The sequence below is a fragment of the Phocoena phocoena genome, chromosome 21 (assembly GCF_963924675.1).
Source record: "Phocoena phocoena chromosome 21, mPhoPho1.1, whole genome shotgun sequence".
In the NCBI taxonomy this organism is placed as follows: domain Eukaryota; kingdom Metazoa; phylum Chordata; class Mammalia; order Artiodactyla; family Phocoenidae; genus Phocoena; species Phocoena phocoena.
The window spans coordinates 2,377,085-2,403,343 of NC_089239.1; the positions used below are offsets into that span (position 1 = coordinate 2,377,085).

The 26,259-nt window shown below is 49.0% G+C and overlaps 1 protein-coding gene across 1 annotated transcript in view; it reads right to left on the reverse strand.

Annotated features, from left to right (window-relative positions):
• CSGALNACT1 (chondroitin sulfate N-acetylgalactosaminyltransferase 1) overlaps nucleotides 1-26,259 on the reverse strand; it is an 83,369-nt gene that overhangs the window by 1,991 nt on the left and 55,119 nt on the right. Inside the window, exons 3-6 of the mRNA XM_065899913.1 lie at nucleotides 24,009-24,110; nucleotides 10,017-10,195; nucleotides 9,069-9,163; nucleotides 740-821 (exon numbers count right to left, since the gene is read on the reverse strand). Coding sequence (XP_065755985.1) covers nucleotides 740-821; nucleotides 9,069-9,163; nucleotides 10,017-10,195; nucleotides 24,009-24,110 — 458 coding nt within the window. The remainder of the gene's footprint in view (nucleotides 1-739; nucleotides 822-9,068; nucleotides 9,164-10,016; nucleotides 10,196-24,008; nucleotides 24,111-26,259) is intronic.

The following is a 26,259-nucleotide window of genomic DNA, read 5'->3' on the forward strand; positions in this document are numbered from 1 at the left end:
GGGCCCAAGGTCAAGGCTTGGGCCTGTTCACTCATCCCTGGTCATGTACAATCCACAGATCTATTGCCTCCAGAGGCACCTGAGTAGGTGCTGCCATGGGGAGGGGGTGTGCTATTTCCCAGGGAACAGGAGACCCTCGGTGCTGAGCCTGACTATGCCCCCCGATGGCTGTGAGGTCCATCTGCCTCTGAGAGACTCGGTCCCTCATCTGCAACCAGAAGGCCTTTCCTCTCTGTGTTCTGGGAGCCGTGAGTGTGTGTGTGTGTGTGTGTGTGTGTTTGAGCGTGCTTGTGCATGTACGTGTGTGCGTGTGCATGCGTCCATGCATCTGTGTACATGTATGTGTGCCTGTGTGCCTGTTGACAGTGACTGCACACTCCGGACTTGAAGTGGCATCTGGAATTTTCACAGGTTCAGCAGAGAGAAACCGGGATCCTGCTGTGTGATTTTCCCCAGTCCTCCGTGCTGCCCTTCTTTCTGGTGGATCCCCTCTCCGTGGAGGACGTTCTGTGCGGAGGACACATGAGCCCGGCCCGGCTGGAGGGAGGCCCTGGACAACTTGCTTCGAAGCCGCCTTTATGCAACAGCCTGACTTTGCCCTCATTTCTGTCCTGCCCCAGGGACACTGAGAGATGCTGAAGGAGAAGACAGGGTCCCCACTGCCCCGAGCACCCTCAGCCCAGCGCCCACATCCGTGGCCGGAGAGCGTCCTCCTTAGGGACCAGGGCCCCGGGCTCACCTATGTTGATGAAGTCGGACCGGTACTGGCACGTCATCCCGAACCCGAAGTCTCTCCAGAACCCAGTTTCCTTCTTTATGACCTGCAGGGAGGGCACCATCACTTGAGGGAGGAGGACAGAGTGAACGTGGATGGGGGTGTCACACATGAGGGATGCGTCGCTGACACACAGCCACCCCCTGGTTGGGGACGTGGACAACAGTCAGGACACAGCAAGCCACCCATCCCCAAGGGGCTCTGTGATTTTGGGCACCTGTGGCCGGAATGTTTCCAGGGCAGAGGCTTGAACACACACACACACACACACTCTCTCTCTCCCTCACAGAGCAGTGGGGTCCAGGGTGGGGAGCCAGTTTGGGGTGGCGCCATGGAAAAGCCACCTACACATCTGGCCTGACACCTGCACGGGCAAGAAGGAGGCCTGGGGCCCACAGGCCAGGTGGGCGGCCAGCAAAGGGCTCAGGAAGCTGAGAGAAGGAGAGAGAACCACCTAGAATTCAGGCGCCCTGGCCTGGGGCACGAACCGGACTCCCTCAGGGACTGAAAAGAAAACCCAAGGCTGCGCTGCTGGCCCTGGACAAGGGCACTGAGAGGCCAGGTCCTGAGGACACGCTCTGTCCATTCATCCGCGGTCCGTTTTAACATCAGCTGCTCCCCATGCACGTGCCGGGCCTCCAGGCAGGGACTGGCTATGAAAAGCTGGGCCTGGCCCTGCCCCATGTCTCACTCTGCAAGTACGTTCCTAACGTATTTGCTGGAGCAGCAAGACTAATTTTAAAATGGTTTTTGTCGTTTACGTAGTTTTGGCTGCACTAATCCTGGGAGTGGGTTTGCGACCCTAATGGCTGTTTTTCTGGATTTGTCCTGGTCGCTCGCGTAGGTGTTAGGAGGAAAGGAGGCCCCACAGCAGGGCCCCTGCGCTGCCTGTTGCCCCTAACTGGAGAGAGCTCATCCCGCCTGGGCAAGACTTCTGGCCGGCATGTCTGCCTCAGGCAGGCCTCTCAGTCCCTCTGTTTCTGTTCCTTTAATGAGGAGATTGAGCCAAGTCGCCCCAAGGGCTCTCCCAGCCTGACACCCAAATACGCACCCCCTCGCTGCCCTCCACCTTCCCAAGGGCTCACTCCACCTGTACCACAGGCTAAACTACACTTGACAAATGGCCTGCAGAAGCGGCGATGGACTTAACATTTCTTGTACTCTGCAACCTATGAAACCGTCTTATTTCACTACAACCTACACATGGATGTCACTTACACTATGGTTAGCACAAATCAAGACCAAGGAGAAGAAGGGCCGGGAGAGGCCTGTCTCTCCCCCTCGACTCCAGAACAAAGGCCTGCTGTACGGTAGCTCCCCAGCCACAAGTGTCATTAGTATCAACTGGAAAGATTTCACAGAGCAGGAAAGTCGGGAAATTTTTCCACTGAGTCATTTTTTAGAAATGGTTTCTGTTCCATCCCAGTCATGGCAGGTACACTGTCTCTGCCACAGCTAATGGCTCACTGTCCTTTCTGGTGGCCGGGACACAGACATGGCCTCGGTAAAAATGCAGTCAAAGAGGGCTCCCCTGGTGGCGCAGCAGTTAAAGAGTCTGCCTGGCCGATGCAGGGGACATGGGTTCGTGCCCTGGTCCGGGAAGATCCCACATGCCTCAGAGCAACTAAGCCCGTGAGCCACAGCTACTGAGCCTGTGCTCTAGAGCCTGCGAGCCACAACTACTGAGCCCACATGCCACAACTACTGAAGCCTTCGCGTCTAGAGCCCGTGCTCTTCAACAAGAGAAGCACCACAATGAGAAGCCCCTGCACCACAACAAAGAGTAGCCCTCACTCGCTGCAACTAGAGAAAGCCCGTGAGCAGCAACGAAGACCCAACACAGCCAAAAATAAATAAATAAAATAAATTTATATATTAAAAAAATGCAAAGAGCCGTGCAGCATTCGAACTTCAAATATTTGGCAGTTGTCTACCTTGCATTTAAGAGAGAAAGCTCCACACAGGGAAAACAGTGGGCCAGCGCTTAGGGAGAAACCTTAGAGGGACTGCAGAGGTAGCCTCCCAGGACCCACTGAGTGGACACAGTGCCCGGCAAGGTATGACCCTCACCTGGGGACAGTGTGACAGAGGCAAACTGACTTGTGAGCGGGGAATGAGCTACACACTTACTAACGGGGGCTTTAAAGTCAGCAGGCCATGAAAAGCCAGTATCTGAACAGCGCGTCGAAGTTCAGCCCTTGGTGGGAAGAGATCCAGTGGCGCCATCGGCATGTACCGTGCGGGCAAGACGGGCATGCGTGCCAAGTCCACGGCCCTCAGGTGGGCTGGGCGCTAACTGAAGCAGTGCCCTCAACAGCCCGTGAGGTCTCGAGCGTGCGGCAGGCCGCAGCACAGCCCCCTTCCGAGCCCTCGGTGGGTTAACTGCAGCACAGCCCCTTTCCGAGCCCTCCCCCAGGCAATCAGAATAAAATCCACAGGAACATCCGGCTGCAGCGGTCCCACGTGACCTGCCCCTGTCTGCCCTGTCCATCCCCTGTCCCCTCGAATGTGCCAGCTCACAGGTCTCCAAGGCTGGACACCCGCAGTCTGCCCGGCTGGGGTCACCCTTTCCTGCTCACCACTGGGCTCTGCTCAGAGCGGTCATCCTGACCCCCCGCCAGTGTCACGTCACATCAGCTGGTTTATTTTCTCTGTAATGTGAGGGCTCTCTGAAACCTTCCTGTCGAGGGGCTGTTTCTGCCTGCTGTCCTCACCCACCACCGCTGGTGAACGTAAGCTCAGGGCCTTGGTCTCGTTCAGGCTGGATGTGCAGGTCCAATCCAGCACCCAGCAGGCACTCAGTCACTCCTTCTCCAAGGAACAAGTGAGGAACAACCGGCCAGTGGAAACACAGACGGCTGGGGTAGGGAATTCTCAGCAGCGAGGGGCTCAGCCCAGGCCTCAGAGTCCACTGAGGAAGCTCTCAGAACCTTGGGCTCTGGACCCACAGGCAGAAACGCTTTCCCCTTCCTGGGCTCTAAGCAGACGGCTCGACTTCTTAGAACCTCTGCCCCAAGCTTCTACACGGAGCTACACATGCGAGTGACGTCTACTACCGTGAAGGAGATGGAGATGATACTCTAAGAGGACCATCCCCCTGCCCTGGATCTCACTCCTCTGCTTCCAGGGCTGTGTCCTCAAGACCATGCCCCCTTCCGACCCCCAGCACCCTCTGCACCTGGATCCCAGCAGGCTCTGCCCGGCATGACACACCACAACCGGACAACTGGACAGTGGTCAGGCCTGCCCTCCCTCGGGAAGCCCACAGACACGCACTCTGGGGGAGGTCATGTGACGGGAGTGACAACTTCCTATCAGGACCAAAACACAAAGCACAAATCAGCGCCTCTCCCCACAGATGTGGGAAGGCTCCTCCCTGAGGCCCCACAGGTTCAGCCACACCTGTGGGGCTCCACGTGGCTGACTTGGCAAATGCCGGGGAAGCAATCTGGGCCGGAAAATAAAATCAGTTACAAATTCTCAGGCAGAGTATTTCCTCTAAACCGGAGAGAGTCTCCCAGGAACCGAGGCTGCGTTTGGCCCGCCTCACGTCACCGGAAACCCCATGGGCCCCAGGTTTACAGGCCTTGTGCCTGATGTGAGGCTCTGCCGTTGTTGCCTTGAAGTCTTAGTAAATCCTGAGTACTGGGCCTGTGAATTCACCGTGCACCAGGCTGTGCAGTCACGCAGTGAGCGGCAGACAGCCTGGGCTGCAGGGGTCCCGAGGCCGGGCTGCCACCCCCCATACACCCCGTGTGGGCTGGGCCCTGAGGCTCAGGGGTCACATGCACAGGATCCCAGGGGCTGCCTGTGGTGTGCACGGGCCTCGGGCTGGGAGGCAGCATGACCTGCCCGTGATCACTCAGCCAGTCGAGGCCGAGCCCAGACCAGCACCAGGCTGGCCATGACGGTGTCCATTTCTTGACAAATAAGGTGTTTCTCAAGCCACAGCTTTCAAAGAATTGGTCTAAGAATGGACTCAATTGCCACCTCCTCCAGGATTTGTACTAACCCACACTTTTCTACAAGTCTCCTTTCATCGGCATCTGCATGAAAAAGTGAAGTGTTGGGACTTCCCTGGTGGCACAGTGGTTCAGGATCCGCCTGCCAATGCAGGGGACACGGGTTTGAGCCCTGGTCTGGGAAGATCTCACACGCTGCAGAGCAACTGAGCCCATGTGCCACAACTACTGAGCCTGCACTCTAGAGCCCACAAGCCACAACTACTGAGCCCGTGAGCCACAACTACTGAGCCCACAAGCCACAACTACTGAAGCTCGCACACCTAGAGCCTGTGCTCTGCAACAAGAGAAGCCACAGCAATGAGAAGACTGCGCATGGCAACAAAGCGCAGCCCCCGCTCGCCGCAGCTAGAGAAAGCCCACATGCAGCCACAAAGACCCAACACAGCCAAAAATAAGTTAAAAAAAAAAAAAATGAAGTGTCTTCTGAAGGGCATTGTGCTGGACCAGGACTCTGCCCAGGGAGCCTGCAACCCAAAGTCAGACCCTCTGCCCCCTGGAAGCACGTGGATGTGGAGAACGTGCCCCTGCCCCCAGCTGCCGCAGTCTGGTCCCATCACTTGAGTTCCCGACCTGCCACCCAGCACTGAGGGCGTCTGAGCAAGTGACACATGCCTCTGGGCTTCAACGTTCTCACCCGTGACATGAGCGTAGCACTCCTTTTCACCTTACTGACTGTTACACGGCAACGTGGGCAGAGTGCCGGCTGCCCAAAGGCCACGGACATGGCATCTGTTAATGTGACTTCTGTTCTCAGCGAATGTCTGCTTCCTGAACAAACAGAAACAGACTAAAAGGATGGACCAGGCCCAGTCAGCACTTTTTAGAAATTTAAATTGAAATGCAGGTCAGTGGTGAAGTACTCTTTGGACTAAAGGAGAGAGAAGGGTGTAATGAGAGAGAGGTGAGGACAGGGTCCGCGGACCAGGCGTATGCTGACCAGTCGTCAGACAGTGCCGGGCAGGACCACGTGGCAGAGGGAGCGGCCAGGCACTGTGGGCATCAGCGCCGGAGAGGAGATGGCCCTCGGTGGAGGGCAGCTCAGGAGACACGGGGCAGGGGTGCTCAGGCTGGCGTCAAGCCCAGGTGCTGGGCTTGGGTTTGCAGACATTTCCTCGGTGATCAGTACGAGAGTCAGATTGTGGAGGGCAGTTCATCCCCCAAAGAATCAGGATTCAGGGCTGTGCTGGCACAGCCTGGACCAGCCCAACACCTGGGCAAGGAAGTCTCTTCCCAGCCCTGTCCAGAGACGTCACAGGGGGAGCCTGCACCAGGCCCTGCAGGAGGACTGACTCCCTGAAGATAGACAGCCAACGCTGGGAGCCAGCTCCTTCACCCTTCGGAGAGTGGGCTTTAAACACTTCTGAGCACACCACGGACTTTATGCCTTCAAAGGTTTTTTTTTTAGTGGAATTAATCTGTGTTTTGGAAACGCATCTCTGGCCAAGGGTGAAGGAGAGACTGGAGTGTGAGGGAGAGATGGATCTAGATGGCCCCTGCAGTGGCCTCAGCAGGAACTGACAAGGCTCAAACCAAGAGAGGGGATGTCTAAAGTTAGCAGTTACATAAATGAGGGTTATTCCTTTCTCGGAAGGCTGTTTCTACATTAAAGCATCAGCAAGCTTCACCTCAGGTTTAAAACTCTACAAATTAATATTAGTATGAAATCCCATGATTTCACTTACTACTGACTACTAACGGTCTGTACTCAAATGTAAAGAAAGAAGTAACCTGAACCAAAAACAAATCCCCGTAAATTTGGTTTCTCGCCTCTACCTGCAGGCAAACGTTATCAACTGTCAGTGGCAACAGCCAGAAGTAATAAGTGGTACACTGACTACCAAGGTTGTATTTTCAGGGCTGCTGGCCAAGGCTCCCATTTGCACATGGCAGTCATCTGTCACAGCCGCATTCCGGACCTGGGCTTTCCCGTCACCTTGACACTGATGTACTCCAGTGAAGGCTCTCAAGAATTTATTAATATATATGTGTCGTATCTTTCAAGACTGAGCCAAAAGGAACCCCTGGCAGGAAGTCTCTCCTAATTTACCCACCTCCAATCACTACCTGTTATTTTATACCTTCTCTGCACCCACACGTTTTCTCTCCACCATATTAACTTCAGGAGTTTGAGGCTCTCCTCTGGTCATTTCCTTTCTATTTCCGCTCTCACCTAGATCTTAAGCAAATCTGTCTCTGCCACACTCGATAAGGGAATTCTGGTCTTGGCCTGAGCTCTAGCTGGTTGTGTGACCCTGGGCGAGTCTAGGAGAAAGAAGTGAGTGAGTGAAATGACCTGGGGCATCACTGCCACGCACAGGAAACTGCTCCAGTCCCTGACTGCTCCACGCACACCTCAACTAGCTCTCTATGGGCAGTAAGTGCTCCAGAAAGGGCTCATCCAGTAAGAACATAATGGATGCTTTTCTTTTTTGACAGAGACCCCTTTGTCTTAGAGACAATTGCTCTTTCTAGGATAAATAGCCATAAATACTGACTCCTAAAATACCAGACCCGTGTGCTCTATGGAAGGTCTCAGCTGTATTCGGAGGTGACTGGTAAAGGCTGCAGGATAACTCAGAGGCCTCGGAGCTGTGGACACAGCAATCTGAGTTCTGTTTCTGACTTGACCACTAATTCTGAGGACCTGAGAAGCTGGCTGGACCATGCCAGACCTTGAGCTTCCCTGCAGGAATGGCAATAAAAGGATAAAACTTTTAAATTGTGAAATGAAATGAATTCCTTGAAAGCAAATAAGGTCTTGATTTGAAGTTGAAACATTAATCCTATTCAATGTCAAATGTAAAGCAGTACTTTATTGAAAATCAAAGGAACTTTTATTCTGATTGGTTGAAAGAAAATAAATCCTGCATCCCATTCCCCCCCTCAAGCCCTATTAGACGCTTAGAACTCTATGGAAAGGAAACATGAAGTTTTTCTGGCTCAACAGGAGTGATATCACCTCTAAGTAGGAGTGAAAAACTCTTACTGTGTTTATGTATAAAGCACATGCATACACACAGTATGTACAGACACACAACGAATGTGTGGTATTACAATTTCGCTGGGGGAAGAGAGAACGGTGTTATTACTGTGCTGTGCGCCTCACGCCGCAAGTGAAGCCACGCTAAGACATGGTGAGAAATGAACCTGGTGCAGCCTAGAGGAACCCAGGCTGGAAAAGATCATTACATCAGCTGCCAGAGGTTAACTGGAAGGGGACCCAGGATGGGGTGGGAGAGAACAGGTTTTCCTACTTCTGGGAGCTTCAACACAGAATCAGTCTTCCCAAAGAATTCCACAGAACACATTTTCAATGAAAATCAGTTTACTTTCCCACTGCAGGGAAGCATGGAAGACTGAGTCCCATCACCTCCTCATGGTCAGACAGCGGCTTCCTTTCTCCACCCTGAGAGGTAAAGAAACACGGCTTTGCCACCTCAACAGGAGAGACAGCCGCTTGAGGCAATTCCTACCACCGCCCCCCAGGCTCAGCCTGAGCTGGCAACAGCTTCAGATAAGCCCCACTGGCGTCTCTACAGAAGACCACAGCCCAGCTTGGCGATGAAAACAGTGGGACATTTTGCCTCGGAGGGGCACACTTTCCAGCGGCACAGGGACCTTCTGTTGGCTTCACCCCGTCCTCCTATTGCCTGCAGTCTCTGCTGAAGGGACCAGCGAAGACATCTCAGCTTCCAGAGAGCCTTGGTGCTGTGAGGGTCCCCTACCCATCACCTGTGCGGCTGGGATCTTAGCACAGAAGTCCCTCCCATATTCCTGTGAAAGCCACCTTGCTGGTGACACTTCTGATGCTAATGTGGGAATGGTGACGGAGAGCAGGGATCTAGCCCCTGCCCCACTGTGTGCCTGGTGGCGGGGGGGGCGCCCGTCAGCCACCTCTTCCTGACTTCCGTTTTCCACCTGTCTGATGGGAACCTAAATCTCACCTTTCTTACCTCATAGGATTGTAATAATAAAGGGGCAATGTGCTGCAACCATAATGCAATAATACTGGTTTCTAAAACTGTAGAAGAGAACTATGAAATTACCTTTCTGTAAGGTACTGTTCCTATTTACTTTCCACTTTTAAATACTGCAAGCCTTTTAATCAACGAGGCGCTGGGAACAAAGGCCAGAACACCTGTCACACTTACAAATTACTCTGGGAAGCAATCCACAGGTTTCCACTCACCTCCACTCATGGTCAGGTGCCCCTGGTGACGAAAGACATGAAACAGAGCCCCACCAAGGCCCCTCGGGGGAGCACTCACCAGCTGCTTTTCTAAGGGAGGGATCGAGTCATGATGGCCGTATATTATGCCAGGATTGTACTGACTGAAAAGGACCGGATAAAATACCTTCTTCCCTGCAAACCAGAAAACAAACATATGCGCTAAGCGACAGATAAAGCTGTTAGGTTTGTTCATTTATATGTGACCGTCAGAAACAGCCTAGGGATCTGCGTCCACTGTCCCTTTTGCCTCCACTGGTCTCTGACACAGACCTTAGCAGTACTGCGGCAGATAGACCAGATGGACACACACGGATTCCTGACTTCCCAGCACAAGGGTAATGTTCCAAGCTCTGACAGCCAGTGGACCTGGCACTGGGCACAAGTAGTGGGAGTGGGTGTGAAAGAAGGCCCCAGTGCCCCCGTCCTGCCAGACCTTAACCCTTTAACTGCTGGCTCGTGGGGCAGTCAGCCAGGGTGACCTCAGGCAGCAGGAAAAGACTTTGGGAGCCCTGGGTAGCTGCTCTTTACCAATTTTCACAGAAGAATTTCAGTATCTGAACAACGGACATGGCCATTCCAGTGGTTATCAGCTGAGTATCGGCCTTGCTGCCGAGTCAAAGCTATGAGAACAATTTTCATACTGTGGGTTCTTTCTGTCTGGAGCCCCTCCTGCCCTGGTAAACGCCCATAGCCACTCCTTCCCTTCGGTTTCAGTAGTGTCTCCCAGGCCCAATCCTCCCCCACCACACCTGCTCCAGGGTCATCCCCTAAAGCTGACCTCCTAGGGGAGAATGGAAAAGGGGCTGTACACACGAACTTGGGACCAAGAGTCCCAGAGCTATGGTGGCTGACAGGCCCACAGCACGACACCAAAGGAGGAATCAAAGCAGACGGCATCCTTGTCTTTGTCAGCGGGGTAAATAAGGCAGATCCAGGAGCGGGTTGTTGGGGCGACCTAAGAGGATGCTCGGGAGGGGAGCCCCACCTGGCTGCGTGTTCAGCCTGCAGGTGTTGAGGAGCTCGGAGGTGAAGTAGATGTCCACGTCGCAGAAGAAGAGCAGCACGTTACGCCCCGTCCAGGAGCGGGCGCCCACGTCCAGCCCCTTTCCCCGAGAGAACTCCCCATTCAGCTGGATGAAGGTGAAGTTCCTGAAGTTGGCGGCTCTGAAAGGTGAGACCACACACAGTCACTCAGGTGCCCGGGCTTGCTGCCGGTGGAATCCCCTGGAAAACACACAACCGAGGCCCATGACATCTCACCACGTGTCTTCTGTGACCCGAGGGCACTGGGATTAAGGGTACCAAGGATACTCGAGAAGTTTTAGCACCAATTTATTTTTTCTTTTTCTAGCAGTTTCCCCATATTGAAAACTACTGTCACGGCTAATGTGTGCTCCTCATGAGGGGGAGAACGTGAGCCAGTAAAGACCAGGTGACAGAACCCGGAACAATCCCAATGCCTCTGGAGCCAATGAAACCAGTGGCCAAGGAAATAAAGCCACACTGCAATGGCCCCACTGAGCAGCTTCTCATCGGGATTCCCTCCAGGAACCCGGCAGCGTGGTCCAGGTGTATGTCTATCCCCAGACACGCTTACACCTGGATCCCTTCCCCACCCGAAGGTAAAACAGCCGAGCACAGTAAGGAAATGACACTTGGATTCAGAAGATGAGGACGTTTGGGACCTGGCTCCCCTGTGGATTAACGCTGTGATCTAGCCAAGCCCATTAATCTCCTGGAGCCTCGGCTGCCTCATCTGCAAAACAGAAATAACGACACCTTCCTTAACTGCTCTCAGAGTGATCAGCGTGGTAAGTGACGCTAAGAGTATAACGCGCACCAGGTGAGCATCAGCCAGTCTGTTGCCAGCACAGGCCTGAGGTAATGGAGTCCAGGTGCTTCTTCACCTGGCTGCTCTCTCCCAGAACCTTCTGAGGTGCGGCACGTCTTGAGCAAAAATTCCAGGAATTCATCTAGTACCTAGTGGGACAGGGACTGTCTTCTCCCAGAGGCCCACGCTGGGTCCTACTGGACTCCCAATTCCACTTGTACAGGCCTGGCATCTGGCCAGCCCCTCTCCCGTGACACACCCTTCCTGTCCTGATGGCTTCCTCGCCCCCAGCTCAGAGCCCTCCCCCCACCCAGCCTATCCCATCCCCCGATTCTCTTTAATCCTGATGCCTCAAAAGAGGTTCAAAACCCATCTCCATTGTTTAAAGTCTGTAACTATCTCAGGTAAAGGTCACCACAAATACAGTCATAAACTTTTCAAATGTATCTGGTAATTTAATGAGTGAAACTAGTTCTGCTACCCCTTCCTTGACTTGTCACCTCCTTTCAGACCTGGCAATGAGCTTGGGTTTTTTATCCTGGGAATCTGGACCCAAGCTTGTCTGAGTCTGAGGCCAAACATGCTTTTCAGATTAAGGCACAAGGCCTGGTGCCTGGAGGAGAACTGGATTGTAAGCCAGGAGCCCAGGTCCAGGGCCTGGAGCTGCCCAGCCCCACTGGGTACCCAATGGATGCTGGTGATTAAACGTGTCCACAGACGAATGACTGCAATCCAGCACTGCCTCTCATTATTTGGGGCAGTCACTTCACTTCTCTGGCCTCAGTTTCCTTGCTGCAAAGCCTCATGGTACAGACCTCAGGCCCTTTACATGCTAAGGTTCTACTGTTGGATGATTCAGCCCAGCACTGCTCTACCCGGTTCTACTCTTTCAGAACTCCGTTTTGACTCTTCTCTCTGGGTAGGCGGGCCACAGTTCCTATTTTCTGAGTCGCCTGGGGGTTATGCCCCAGCCTTCCCTGGTAGGGACAGCGCTGCCCCCTTGTCTGCAAAGAAGACATCCAGGTGGAGTTAGACCTTTGTAGCACCTCTGCATCCCCTGGAGGTTTCTACAGCCCACTTCCCCCTGCCCTACTTGATCAGTTCTCAGGAAAGTTCTACCCTTGGGAGATGCCTGGGTTTTCACCTGTTCATCTAAGCTAGCCTCACAGAACTTGTCCACTGTCCAGTGGGCCGGCTTTCTCTCACAGCTGTAGCAGGTCTCTTTTCTCAACTGTCTCACAGTTCATACTCTGTGAGACCACAGGGACTAATTTCCAGGGCAGGGAGGGCTTACATGCCCAAGCACCAAATCCTTGTTCACGTGTACCTGACTCATGACTCAGGTGGCTCCTCCCAGGCTTCCCAGGGTCTATCATTAGAGATTGCAAATAGAAAAATTCTTCACATTTGAACAATGGCAAGAAACTTTCGCCAAGAGTAGGGGAAGGCAGGTCCTTAATTCACTGTGTTAAAGACAAGCAGGATTTTTGTCCCAAACAGCTTACAGTCCATTTGTGTTGACATATCAAATATTTACACACAAATAATATATTTGCTATTTACTGTGTAGAATATCAAACATTTACACAAAGTGGAGTCATGTTTAATACTTAAATAAGAATACAGGCAGCATTAGAAGCTGAACTAACAGCATCGAAGGCATGACCAGCCAGGGGGCTGAGTGAGTAGTCGGGAGGCAGCAGAGGGCTACAGGTCCAGGGAGAGTGGTGACTGGGGGAACACACGTACCCCACACAGAGCTTAGTCTCGTTTGTTCTGTCCCCCAGTTCCCCAAGCCCTGGTCTGAACTCTGCTGATGGACTGCTCTTCTCTGCCCTGCTGCAGTGGGTGGAGGTGGGAGAAAGGGAGGGGAGGAGGGGGGAGGGGAGGGGGAGGGGAGGGGAGGAAGAGGGGGAAAGGGGTGGGGGAGGGGTGGGGGAGGGGAGGGCAGGGAAGGGAGCTTGCCTGTTGGTCACCGTCCCTGGGAAAGGGGGCTGGGACAGCTCACTGTCCTAGTGCTTGAGATGACCTTGATGTAGAATTTATTTTAAAGTCTTAGAACATCAGCCTCCATGCTTCAGTGTGTGGTCTGTAGAGGAAGAGATCTTGGGGAACGGGTGCCAGGTCCATGGCCGGATGCACACGCAATCTGCCTCCTCTCTCTTCGTCCAACCTCCCAACGAGGATGAGACAAGCCATGTTACACCCACGGCACCACCCGACCTGAGTGTGCACTTTAAACCCACTCTCCAGCGCGTCCACAGGCCGGACGCAAAGCCCCAGGACACAGTTCCTGCCACTTGCTGTCCACACAGCAGCCCCTCTGCCCCATGGGCCCTGGCCATCTCTGCTTCCCACGCCCCACAGAACCTTGGCTTCCCATCCACCCTGATCAACACCGGCCGGCAGGGGACATGAGGGACCTGGACAAGACTGCACACCGAGGCAGGGTGGGGACGGAGTCCCTGCTGGCCCGGGAAGCCCCATTGGCTGGTCCTGGGCACTGGAGAGGCGCAGGGTAACTCTGTCACCATCTGTGGTTCCCAGTGGGGCGGCCAGGTCTCTGTGCTCAGTTACACGTCTGTCTGTAGGTGGATATCGGTGCTGCCCTCTTCCTGATCACTCAGCCCAGCACCCCCTATAATTAACCAGGACCCCTCCTTCTCCTCTCTTGCCGTCAGCAAGGACCTCTGATAATTGACACGTGATCTCTGCTGAAAAAGAGGGCTGAGCTGGAGACGCCAGAAACCAAATCAGAACAACTTTCCTCCCCTCTTCTCCAGAATGGCGAGATGAACACACCGCGAAGCATCTGGGCTGGGAGTAGGACGCCCCCTCCCATCTCGGACTCATCAGCACCAGCTCCGGAGCACAGGGTGCACGGGATGAAGGGACACCAGCTTCTGCAGGATAACCGGGCCCCCGACCTTCCCACAGAGGGACTTGCTCGCTGGGCCCGAGCGTCCTGCCCAGCAGCACGTGGACAGCATACTAAGAGGCTGTGCAGAAGCAAGGACACATTTCAACACAGAACACTGACTGGCCCGTGGGGTCGTGGGTTTGGGAATGTGCATGACACGACCACAGGGCCACAACCCCAGATGCAGGCCGCAGAGCTACACGGGCAGGGGCCCTGTTTAGTTCTCTGTTCATCCCCATCCCCTCCGCAGCGACCAGCCGGAAGATGGGCACCAAGAATGTGGACACACTGGGGCCTCCTGTGTCAGCTCAGTGGTCTCTCCCTGGAATCCACCTCCTCCCCTGACTCCAGTGAAGATCCCACCCAACCCTCACACCCATATCGAGTGTCACTGCCTTTCACCCTCCTGTGGACCAAGGTGGCCTCTCTGGGCCCTCAGGCATTTGGGCCAGTCCCGCCTCTGTTCTCCTGGGCCCAGTGCATTCTTGTGCCCTGTGCACTGGACCACCTGGTCTGTCCTCTAAACCCTGGAGGACAGGGACTGCCTTATTTTCTTATCTCTATCTTCAGAGGTTATCAGCACTGTGCGGTAAGTGGCGCCCACGGGGACACAGCGCAGCTCAATAAACACTGAGTGAATCAAGAGACGAGTCAATGGAAAACACAGAGTGCGTCTCAGACCTGTCACTGTGGGAGATGCTGCCCCAAGACGCCACCTCATCCCCTCAGGTGGCCACCGGAGAGGCCCTCACACATCCTAAGCCCGCCTCCCCCATCAGAAAGAGACTCCAACCAACACGTTCCCAAGGACAGGCACAAACCAAGCTTTTAAGAAGATGACAAATATGTAAGTAACAGAAAAAAAGAGAGCTGAAGAAAATGAAATGCAATTTGGTTTGAAATATTTAATTTAGCCATACAAAGAAATGTAATATTTAGCGGCATGTCTAGAGTAATGGCCTCATGAGGAATGGGCTTTTTCACAGTAGAATGTGGGCATTACACTCTCTACTATGTAATTTCCTGTTATGAATCAGAGTCTGCAGTTCCAAATGGCCCCAGGATTACTTATAATTATTTCTTCTCTTTTCTTCTTGAATTGTATTATCAACTGATGAAACTCTTGAGTCTCTCATTCAATTCCTTTCCTTTATATCATAAGTCTGATGCATTGGGTCTCCTCCAGGTTATATGTAGTCATGCTGACAGGTTAAAATGACCTGAGGCAGCCACTGTTTCAACCAGAGATTTCATTTCTCTAATTGACATGCATTTCCCAGAACTGCTGGCTTAACAATGATAAAAGATCTTGCTGTCCAACATGATTTACTCTAATACAAATTTCTTCCCACCCCTGCAAGGAAATTCTCTTAATGTGACACTTCCCACAAGAACCCTTCATAAAAAAGAAGAAAAAACCTTAAAAATTTTACATAGAAATATTATATTTGATGTATAACTTAAAAATTTAAATCTAACAGCCCTGAATATTGACATTTCTTATGAGTTCTATTTACTAAAGGGATCTGAATGCGGTAAGTAATTTAAGGCTAAACATATTCTCAGCCAGTTGTTCATAGTAGGCATTTTAAACAATTTAGAATTTTCTAGTTTCTGAGCTTATATACAATCCTGCTTATACAATTGTTTTAGCCAGTTTCTTTTGAAAATATAAATAAAATTGACAAACCTTTAGCTCATTATCTAGAAAAATAAGAGAGAGGACTCAAAATATAAAATTATAAACAAAAGAGACATTACAACTGATACCACAGAAATCCCAAATATTATAAGAGACAACTATGAAAAATTACATGCTGACAAGTTAGATAACTTAGTAAAAATGGATAAATTCCTAGAAACACACAACACTCAAGACTGAATCATGAAGTAATAGAAAATCTGAACAGACAAATTATGAACAAGGAGATTAAACCTCCCAACAAATAAAAGCCCAGGGTTAGATAGCTTTACAGATGAATTCTACCAAACATTTAAAGAAGTAATTCCAATCCTTCTCAAATTCTTCCAAAATATTGAAGAGGAAGGAACACTTCCAAACTCATTTTATGAGGCTAGCATTACCCTGATACCAAAGTCAAACAAAAACACAACAAGAAAAGAAAATTACAGGCCAATATCCCTGAACATAATGCAAAATCTTCAACAAAATACTAGCAAATTGAATTCAAGAGTTCATTAAAATGATCATAGGCCATGATCAAGCGAGATCCATCCTTGGGATGCAAGGATGGTTCAACATCTACAAATTTTAAAATGTTATACATCACATTAACAGAATGATGAATAAAAATCATATTATTATTTCAATAGATACAGAAAAAATTCAAACAAAATTCAAACATCCTCTTATGATAGAAGCTCTCAACAAATTAGGAATAGAAGGAATGTACCTAAACATAATAAAGGCCATATAGTATAAGTCCACAGCTAACATCATACTCAACAGTAAAAATTTAAAAGCTTTTCCTCTAAGATCAGGAACAAGACAAGGATGTCCACTCTCGCCACTTTTATACAGTACAGTATTGGAAGTCCTAGCCAGATCAATTAAGCAACAAAAGGAAATAAGATGCATCCAAATTGGAAAGGAAGAAGTAAAACTGTCCCTATTTGCAGATGGCATGATACTATCTATAGAAAACCCTAATGACTTCACCGAAAAACCATTTTAACTAATAAATGAATTCAGTAAAGTTGCAGGAAACAAAATAACATACAAAAAATCAGTTGTGTGTCTATCAATACAGATTTATAGTTACTGGTTTATGCAGTTATCTTTTTACTTTTACATCAGGCAGGAAAAGAGCATAAGCAAAAAACACATTTATACTGTGTCTCATATTTCCCTATGTAGTAACTTTTACTGGCCCTTTGTATTTCTTCACAAGGATTTGAGTTTGTGTCCAGTGTCCTTTCATGTCAGCCTCAAGGACTCCTTTCATTATTTCTTGTGGGGTAGGTTTACTAGTGATAAAGTCTTTCAGTTCTTAACTGAGGATGTCTTAATTTTTCTTTCAATTTTGATGGATGGTTTTGCTGAATATTGAATTCTTGGTTGCCAGTACTTTACTTTCAGCACTTTGAATATGCCACCCCACTTTCCATCTCATTAAGGATCCCATGGACCTGATGAGTTGCTTCACTCTTGCTGCTTATGTAATAGGGAAGAACAAATCTGATTCCATATTGGATCTGTTTCTTTTACTTTCTTTGTATTCTACTGCTTTTGCTAGAAATTAAATATGTTGGCTATAGCCTGAAATATACAGCGTAGCCCATTCTCAAGGCTCTGACCTTTAAAGGTATAACTCTTTTCCATTCATATAGAGATAAAAAGTTGCAGAACAGAGAACAACATTTGTCTTGTTGGAGGTTTACAGGAACAACGTTACCTGACCTACCTGACCTACATGGACAGCTGCAAGAACAAAGGATTCCAGCACCAAGAAGTTTGCAACAACTAACCACACCCCCTCCCCTTTTAGTATAAAAGGAACCTGAATTCTAACTCAGGAAAGATGGTTCTTTAGGACCCTAGTCCACCATCTTCTAGGTCTGCTGGCTTTCCAAATAAAGTCGTTATTCCTTCCTTGCCCCAACAATTTGTCTCTTGATTTATTGGCCTGTTGTGCAGTAAGCAGTACGAGCTTGGACTCAATAACACAGATTCTTTCTCTCTTTGTTTTTCAACCATTTGACTGTGATATGTCTAATGTGCATTTCTTTGAGTTTTCCTGTTTGGAGTTTTTGAGCTTCTTGGATGTGTAGATTAATGTTTTCATCAAATACAGGGAGTCTGGGGCCATTATTTCTTCAGATATTTTTTCCTGCCTCTTTCTCTCCTATCCTGGTACTCCCATTGTGTCTATGTTGGCATGCTTGACGGTATCCTGCAGGTCTCTGAGGTTTTCTATTACTTCATTCTTTTTTATTTTTGTTTCTCAAACTATATCATATATCAATTGACCTATTTTAAAGTTCACTGATTCTTTCTTCTGCCTGTTCAAACCTGATGTTGAGGCCCCACAGTGAATTTTTTTTATTTTAAATATTGTACTTTTCAACTCCAGACTTTCTATTTGGTTCTTTTTGTAACTGATCTCTCTATATTTGGTGAGACATGGTTCTCATACTTTTCTTTGTGTTTTAAACATGGTCTCTTTTAACTCTTTGAACATATTTAATACAGTTGACAATGTCTTTGTCTAGTATGTACAAAACCTGTGCTTCCTCAGGAACAATTTCTAATGATTGATTTTGTTCTGTGTGCATGAGCCATATTTTCTTGTTTCTTTGCATGCCTCATAATTTTTTGTTTAAAGCTAAACATTTTTTTTTTTGGTACGCGGGCCTCTCACTGCTGTGGCCACTCCCGTTGTGGAGCACAGGCTCTGGACACGCAGGCTCAGCAGCCATGGCTCACGGGCCCAGCCGCTCCGCGGCATGTGGGATCTTCCCAGACCAGGGCACGAACCCGTGTCCCCTGCATCGGCAGGCGGACTCTCAACCACTGCGCCACCAGGGAAGCCCTAAAGCTAAACATTTTAAATAATGTAATGTGGCAGCCCTGGAAATCAGAATCTCCACCCCCCTCAGGGTTTTGCTATTGTTGCTGTTTGTTTGTTTTGTGACTTTCCTGAACTAATTCTGTAAAGTGTACTGTTGTGTGTGACCACTTAGTGGTAAGCTAATGATTAAGCAGGGATTTCCTTAAATGTCTGGAACCAATAAGTCTCCCAGTCTTGGCCAGGGGACTCTGTGAGCATGGTGGGGCATGTCATCAACACACAACCAAGCAGGTAACAACTTACCTGAGCCTTTACTTCCTTCTTGCACAGAGCCTCAAGATCAGTCAGAGGTAAAAAGTAAGGGCCTGCTCAGGTCTTTCCTAAGTATGAGCACAGCCTCTGGATCCCCAGGACGTGCTGGAGCTTTCAAAGCCCCTTTGGAGATCTCACTCCTCAGATTCACCTTCTGAGCTTTTTGGTTAGTCTACTGTTTGCCCCAACTCTTATCTACACCTCAGGCAGCCACAAAGGTAAAAACTTCCTATAATTGTTTTTTTGTCAAATACCCCTGGATAAAATGTTCCACGGGGAGGCCTCTGAGTCAGGTCAAATGAAGACAACCTTGTGAGCAGGGTCTGCCCGGCTGTGATTCTTATGGGCTGCTGGTCCTCAAGGCTACTGAAGAGCGGGGGGCGGAGGTGAAATGGGGCAAGTCAAAGTTCACAAAGCTCCCTGTTCACACCAAAATTCAGTCATTTGGATAAACATTTTCCAGACTGTTGCAAACTTTAATTTCCATAGTTCTTAAAAAAGTTGATTCTGAGAATTTTTAGTAATTTTCTCACTGCTTTTATGGAGGAGAATTTTGCAAGCTCTTTATTCCACCATTTTTACTGATATCACCTTTTTTTAAACTGTTGCATTATATTCCATTGTATGAACTTAATATCATTTAATTTTTTCCATAATATATTTTCCCCCAATGTTTTACTTGGAAAAAATTTAAACCTTTAGAAGTGTTGTAAGCATAGCAAAGTACCCATATACCATCATCCAGACTCACCAAGTGTTAAAGTTTTGCCATATATACCCCCTCCCTCCCTCCCTTCCTTCCTTCCTTCCTCTGACCATTTGAAGTTACAGACATCATGGCAACTTCACTTTCAAAGATAAGTACTCCCCAAGAACCAGGACACTCTCCTTTATAACATTATAACAATGTAATAATGACACTCAAGAAAGTTAACACTGTCACAATACTATAATCTATATGCCATGTTTGAATCCCCCAAAGAACAACTTGGAATACCTAAAAATACAGGCACATCTCCACAAAAAGCTGGTCACCAAGCAGAGTCAAGCTTAGCCCCTTCTCTGGCAGACGCCCAGTGGGATGGCCACAGGCCTAGGTGCTGCCTTCACCTGTGAGGTGCTTCCTGGGGTCCAAGACTCTTTATCTTCTAGGAAGGAATTCACTGTGTAGCTTTTTTCATTTTAGCAGATGAGATTCTCATCTAAAACGTCCTTGTTTATGAAAAAATATTAAAACAAAGCAACAATTCTCAAATTTCAGACAACTTTCCCCCCAATTTTCTTTTGGGATGTCCTGATAAAATGTTCCTGAGGGTACACGTCAAGCAAATCCCTTCAAAGAGGCATGAAATGTGGACAACACCATGGCAACAGAGCATTTTCCTGACAACACACACACACACACAAAACCCCTCTCTCAGACACATACTCGCAGGACAGGGCAGTATCTCAGTTCTAGTGCTTCAACGTCAGAGGTGATTCTACTGAAATATGCCTTTGTGTCCCGACGAGTGGACAAAGATGAAGATACCATGCAGTAAATTATAACTCATGCAAATCCACCAACCAGTATGAATTTTTTAAAATTTCCTAATACATAGCTCCAAGCAAATGTCCACCTAGGCCAGAATTCCTCAAAATGTGGGCCATGGACCACCCACATCAGCATCACAGGCTGAGTTCATTCTCAGTATTGGTTCCCAGGCTTCATCTCAGGCCTAATGACTCAGAATTTCTGGGGCTGGATCTCTGGAATCTGTATCTTAAAAAGCACCCCAGGTTATTCAAAGTACATTTATATGTGAGAACCACTGAGCTAGGGTGTAGTCTGAGATTAACTGAAGCTTAGTATGAAAAACTCTGTGGAATAAAAATCAGATATTGAGAACTGATTTGTACTGTTATCTACGTCAGTGGCTTCTAAATATTTTGACCACAACCCTTACCCTTTCTAAAGAATATATTATAAATCATGACACAGTGCATGCACACACGTGCACACACACACACACTCTGAAATGAAAGTTTCATGAAACAATATTTATCTTTAATACTTGTGATGTATTCTGATAATCTTCTATTCTATTTTGATTTTTTAAAAACACTGCACCTAACCCACTAAATCAATTTCACAACCCTCTAATGAATCACAAACTGTAGTTTGCAAAACACTGCTCTACAGCAATCAACTGAGACGTAAAGCTCGACAGAGTAAGCGTAAACCGAGAGACACAGACACTGCATGCTAGTCACTAAACTGGGGTTTTTCAAGATATTCTTAAAATACATACATTAGCTAGATTTAGAACAGTTTGATCACAATGCTGATAGCCAAATGAAATAAATTTCATTTAAACTGGTTTCAAATCTTATTATTCTCAATGAACAATGATCGGTTTCTGGAGTGAGAATTTGGTGCAATGTTAAGACTGGGAGTCCAGGAGTTACAGACGAGGTTCAGATCTGGCTGGCTGCCTGGGCAGGGGTGGCAGCCTGAGTAACAACCTCTCTAAGCCTCCGTTTCTTCATCTTAAGAAGTGGGGTTAATAACAGCTTCTATCTCATAAGGTTGCTGTGAGTATTAAATGACACCACTCATGTTAATAACAATGGTTATTATATTATTCAAAGATAAGATGCATTTGAATAAAAGCTCTAGCATCTTAAGAGAATGACAAAAATGGTATTTAATTAAAGCTTCGTATATGCGTTTTATATAGATTACAATGTGTACAAATCTACTACACACCTGACATCGTCCTTCTCCTGATGAATGAACACTGAACATTTTAAACCTGAGTGAGGCCCAGTGCCAAGAGCTGGAGTTTCAGAAGCACGCGACACAGCACTACTAAGCAGCTTATAATCTAGTGAGGACAGCAGAAAGAAACGTAAACAGGCAAATCATACGCCAGTGCCACAGATAAGAGATGCTGAAGGGGTGTGGTTACAGTTCAGGGAGGAGAGGACAGGTCAGGATGAGCTCCAGAGTGGGGACCTGGGTGCGGATGCACAGGTAGGGGGTCTGAGGAAATAGGAAGGAGGATGGAGGGAAGGCCAAAACTGAGAGAATAATGGGCGTGAAGACAAAGGGTAAACTGCGCCCCCATCTGGCTGTGGGGCAGTAAGTCATCAAAACAAAGTTAGAAGTAAGAGCCAGCTTGGGTACCAGGCTGGGACAGTGGGTGATGAGGAACTTCATCTGGACGGTGGGGTTGCAGGCGGCCGTGGGAAATCAGCTCAGGCTGGGGGCAGAGGGCAGGGCATTCCTAGAGCAACGCCCTGGAAGGGGCAGGACACACCCCACGGCATCAGTGACATCAACATTGCAGTGTCGCCAGTGAACAGAAAGAGGAATCAACACGGAAAATGGGGCTCCAATGAATTCGCCGAAGCTTCTGCAGCACTGCTTTAAAGACTGACTCGGGCTCCAGACGAAGTCCCCATCACGGGTAGCTTCATCTCTGGAAACTTTCCAAGCCACCCCTACCCCTCAAATGATTTTACTTTTCTCGTTCAGATTCATTCTTTGCTCAGCACACAACCTTCTGATTGCGAATTCAGCTTGCCAGGTCATGTGATACGGCGGAGAATGCCTTGATAGAATCCTGGGCGCTCCGGTCACTAGAAAGGGTATTTCCTGTAACACTGTCTCAACTGGCCTTCCACTCGTCCATCAGACTCGTGGAAAGTTGGTTACACGTATCTATCAGACATCTGATCACCTTCTGATGTCCTCGGAAGGTGCCAGAGCCAACAGGACTGATATCTCAGTCCTGGCTGGGCTTTCGAATCACCTGGATCTCTACTTCAAAATACCCCGAAAGGAGGCAGCTGGCTGCAACCAAGGCCTCCCTCGGGCAGCCCCTGGGGTGGGGGTGGGGGGTGGGGCGCCACTTTCCCAAACAATCGTTCTCAATCCTGGCTGCATGTCAGAATCATCTGGGAAACTTGAAAAAGGTCCACACCCAGGGGGTGGCTACTTGCAGAGATGTTAAACCCTATCCACTGGGCAGAGGACGTGAATTCTAATAACACACTCCTCACTCCTAAGCAGAGATGAAAAGGATATTGCAATGCAATGGAGTCGAGAGATTTCTATTTCACTTACATTTAGGATATTGAATTATTTTATTCCCTTTGATCTCCCTTCAACAGGTGCCATAGCTTTAAGCTGGTACTTGTTTTAAACTTTAAACTCCTTATTGCTTTAGAACAGAGGTCAGCAAACTTTTTCTGTAAAGGACCAGATAGTAAAGAGTTCAGCTTTGCGAGTCACACTGTATCTGTCACAACTATTCAGCCCTGCAGCTGTAGCCCGAAAGCAGCCATAACTAATACAGAAACAGATGAGCACGCCTGCTAGCCAAAAAAACTTTATTTACAAAAGTGTGGACAAAATTTGACCAGTGCACTGCTTCAGATGTTTGAATAATAATTAGCATTCTGATCTTGTGCTCGTAACACAAAATTGGTAACAAAGCCTGAAAATAAATACAAAAAGTGCACTCAGTCTCGGCATCTTATCCTTTGACTATCATCCTATTACCATTTACCAAAGACTCAAAACAGAGGGACTTGTTTATATTCAGACCACACGGACCTACTCAGACGACTTCTGCCCCCAGTACCTCTGACCACCCTCCAAGCTGCACCTATGGAGAAACCACCCACCTCGTCGTTCACCTGCAGCTTGCGAACCAGAGGGAATGGGCAGTGCCGCCAGCTTCCTCACCAGTAGAAAATGCCACAGATATGTACTCATTAAATACATGCTTGTTCATTTCTTCTCATAAGAAAAACCCCTCTCTTCTACTTTTGAATACATTTAATCCTCCACGTAACTGATGAACAAGGTAAAAATCCAGAGCTCTCGGTCCAAAAGTGTTGGTTAAACAGCTTCTGTTAATCTAGGGTCCCTCCCCAGCATCACTGGCCCCTGATCTCTCAAAATGCAGAACGAGTGACAGTCAGAAGGGTGAGGCCATTTGCTAAGTGGATGAGAGCGAACCTTGACGAGCGGGGACTGAGAAGGAGCTCCCTGCATGGCTGTGCTCCCCAAGTCCACCCCTGCCATTTGCGGTCCCCAAACCTGCTGTGTCAGGCAGGGGCCGGAGGAGCCCTGCCCCCCACCCTGGGTGCTCCGGGCAGTTGTCTCCACTGTCCGAGTTGACACTCCTCACAATGAGGGCGGGTGTGAGGCAGGTGGTCCCCAGGAAGGAGGGCACAGAACTCCCACCCCCGACACCACCACACACAAAAGGCCAGCCCGTCACTCTCTCGGGTTGGGTCGCCCACAGTGAAAACGGCTTGCATGAGCTCAGGTATCTCCTCCCGCGTTAAGGTTCCAGACTCCCCACCATGGCTCCACATCAGACTTACTTGGAAGTGTTTTCAAGTATTCCTTTGACCTCATTCATTTCTTCTTTTCCAAAGTAAACGACGGTGAGATGAACTCTCCCATCCTGCTGGATGCACATCTCCCTAGAAAACAAAACATGGATGTCTGGTCCTGTGTTCACAGCAACAGGCAAAGCTGAAACAAATACCTATTCTGTAAAGTGCAAAAGAGTCCAGGGAGGGAACTGGGCTGCCAGGAGAGCAGAGAAGGGACAGGACATTCTGGCTGGCTCTTGCCATCACCTGTATTCCTATTTCTCTTACCAAGAAAACCATGAAATTTAAATATGCAGATCTGGTCAATGAAAACTCAAGATGCAAGAGGCCACAGGCTCAACCTGCCTCAGGTCCAGCCCATCAGGGTCTGGATCCAGTGTCTAGAATGGCCCTGGGTCTGTACCCTTCTCTGCCACAAGAAATCTACAAAGTACAGAAGACACAAAGCCCAATGTACAGATGAGAACACTGAAGTCCAGCGAGGGTGAGACTGTATTCCTCATCCTTGCCTTTTCTCGTGTGTGCAACACAAATAGTCTTAGAGATTGAACGAGCAAAGGTAAAAAGACATGTATTTGTTTGGGACCCTAGAAACCCTGGGGACACCCAGTGTCATGGCTGTGTGGAGGGGCAATGGTCCAAAAGCACAGCTGCTGTACCTCACCCTCCCTAGGCAGATTCCTTCACTGCTCCTCTCTGTGGCTGTTGGTCCCAGGCATCCGGCACACACACAGGCCAGGCTCCCAGCAGCCCTCCTGGGCGGGGCCAGGCCTACACCTGCCTTCCCCACCAAAGCATATCTGTTATTTGCCCAGGCCCTGTCCTCTACTGAGGGTTTACTTCATATACATGTGTGTATCATGTGTGTTGATGTGTGTATATGGATGTATATGTAAATATATGTGTATAAAAATATGTTTATGTGTAAAACATGTGTGTACAGATATGTACGTGTGTGTGTGATTTTAGCAGATTTCTGAAAGCAAATAAATGGAATGATTCTACTGGCAGGATGGTATTTGTGATACGCTGATACTCTGCATGCCCTCCCATTTCATTCCTTTTATCGCTGTGTTGCAACTTCCCTGAACCCCTGACAACAATCCATGTCAGAGTCTTTCGGGGTCTCCGATCTCTAACTGCAGAGGCCCATTTATGCAGTGATTTTTATCGTAACATCAAGAAGGAGGGACTGCCTACCTGGGGTTTCTGGGAAGATCAGAGAAGATACTGTTCCTGCACTCAAAACCTTACTTGAGAAATAAATGAGCTCAAATGAAATGATCAGACACATCGTGGCATTGATAAAAGTTCACAGAATTCAGGGCTTCCCTGGTGGCGCAGTGGTTGAGAGGCCGCCTGCCGATGCAGGGGACATGGGTTCGTGCCCCGGTCCGGGAGGATCCCACATGCCGCGGAGCGGCTGGGCCCGTGAGCCATGGCCACTGAGCCTGCGCGTCCGGAGCCTGTGCTCCGCAATGGGAGAGGCCACAACAGTGAGAGGCCCCCGTACCGCAAAAAAAAAAAAAAAAAAAAAAAAAAGTTCACAGAATCCAGAAAGCACGGCCAAGCCTGTGGGCTGGATGGCTGGAACCCTGAAGGATGGCCCGGCTTTGGGACGGCAGAGAGGAGGAGGAGAGAATCCAGAGGGAAGAAGTACTGGGGAAGATTCTACTGACCCTGGGCAGAGGCAGCAGGGCTCACCTGGTCAGAGGTTTGGCTCGGAGAATTCCCTCTCTTTCCAGAGGAAGGAAGGGAAGAGCTGATTCTAAAAGCAGATGGAGGGTGGGGCTCCGAGAAGCAGACCAGGGACCAGGAATGGGGCCAGGTGCTATTCCTGCTTCAGAACTGCGTGCTCCCCCAGCCTCAGCCCTGCAGACAGAGCTACCACCCACCGAGCACAAAATTCCCTGTACATAAAAGATCCCTTCTGCAAACCTGCCAGATGACGCTGTAACATCCTTTGCCAGGGCAGAATAAAAGCCCACACACAGCACCAAGTGCTCAAAAAACTATGCTTTAAAAGTGTGGGCAGTTGGACAAATCCATCCCAGAATCAGCAGAGGGTCACCCGCTGAGCCTGAATAAAAAACATTCTTGTTTTTTCTAGTAACATCTTTGTTGGCATTTTAAAATCCATCAAAGGACTTCCTGTTCTCAAGGAATAAAACAGAGACACACTGGACCTTTACTTTTCATTCACCAGCTCAGGCTTCCCGAAAAGGCAAAGCAGAAT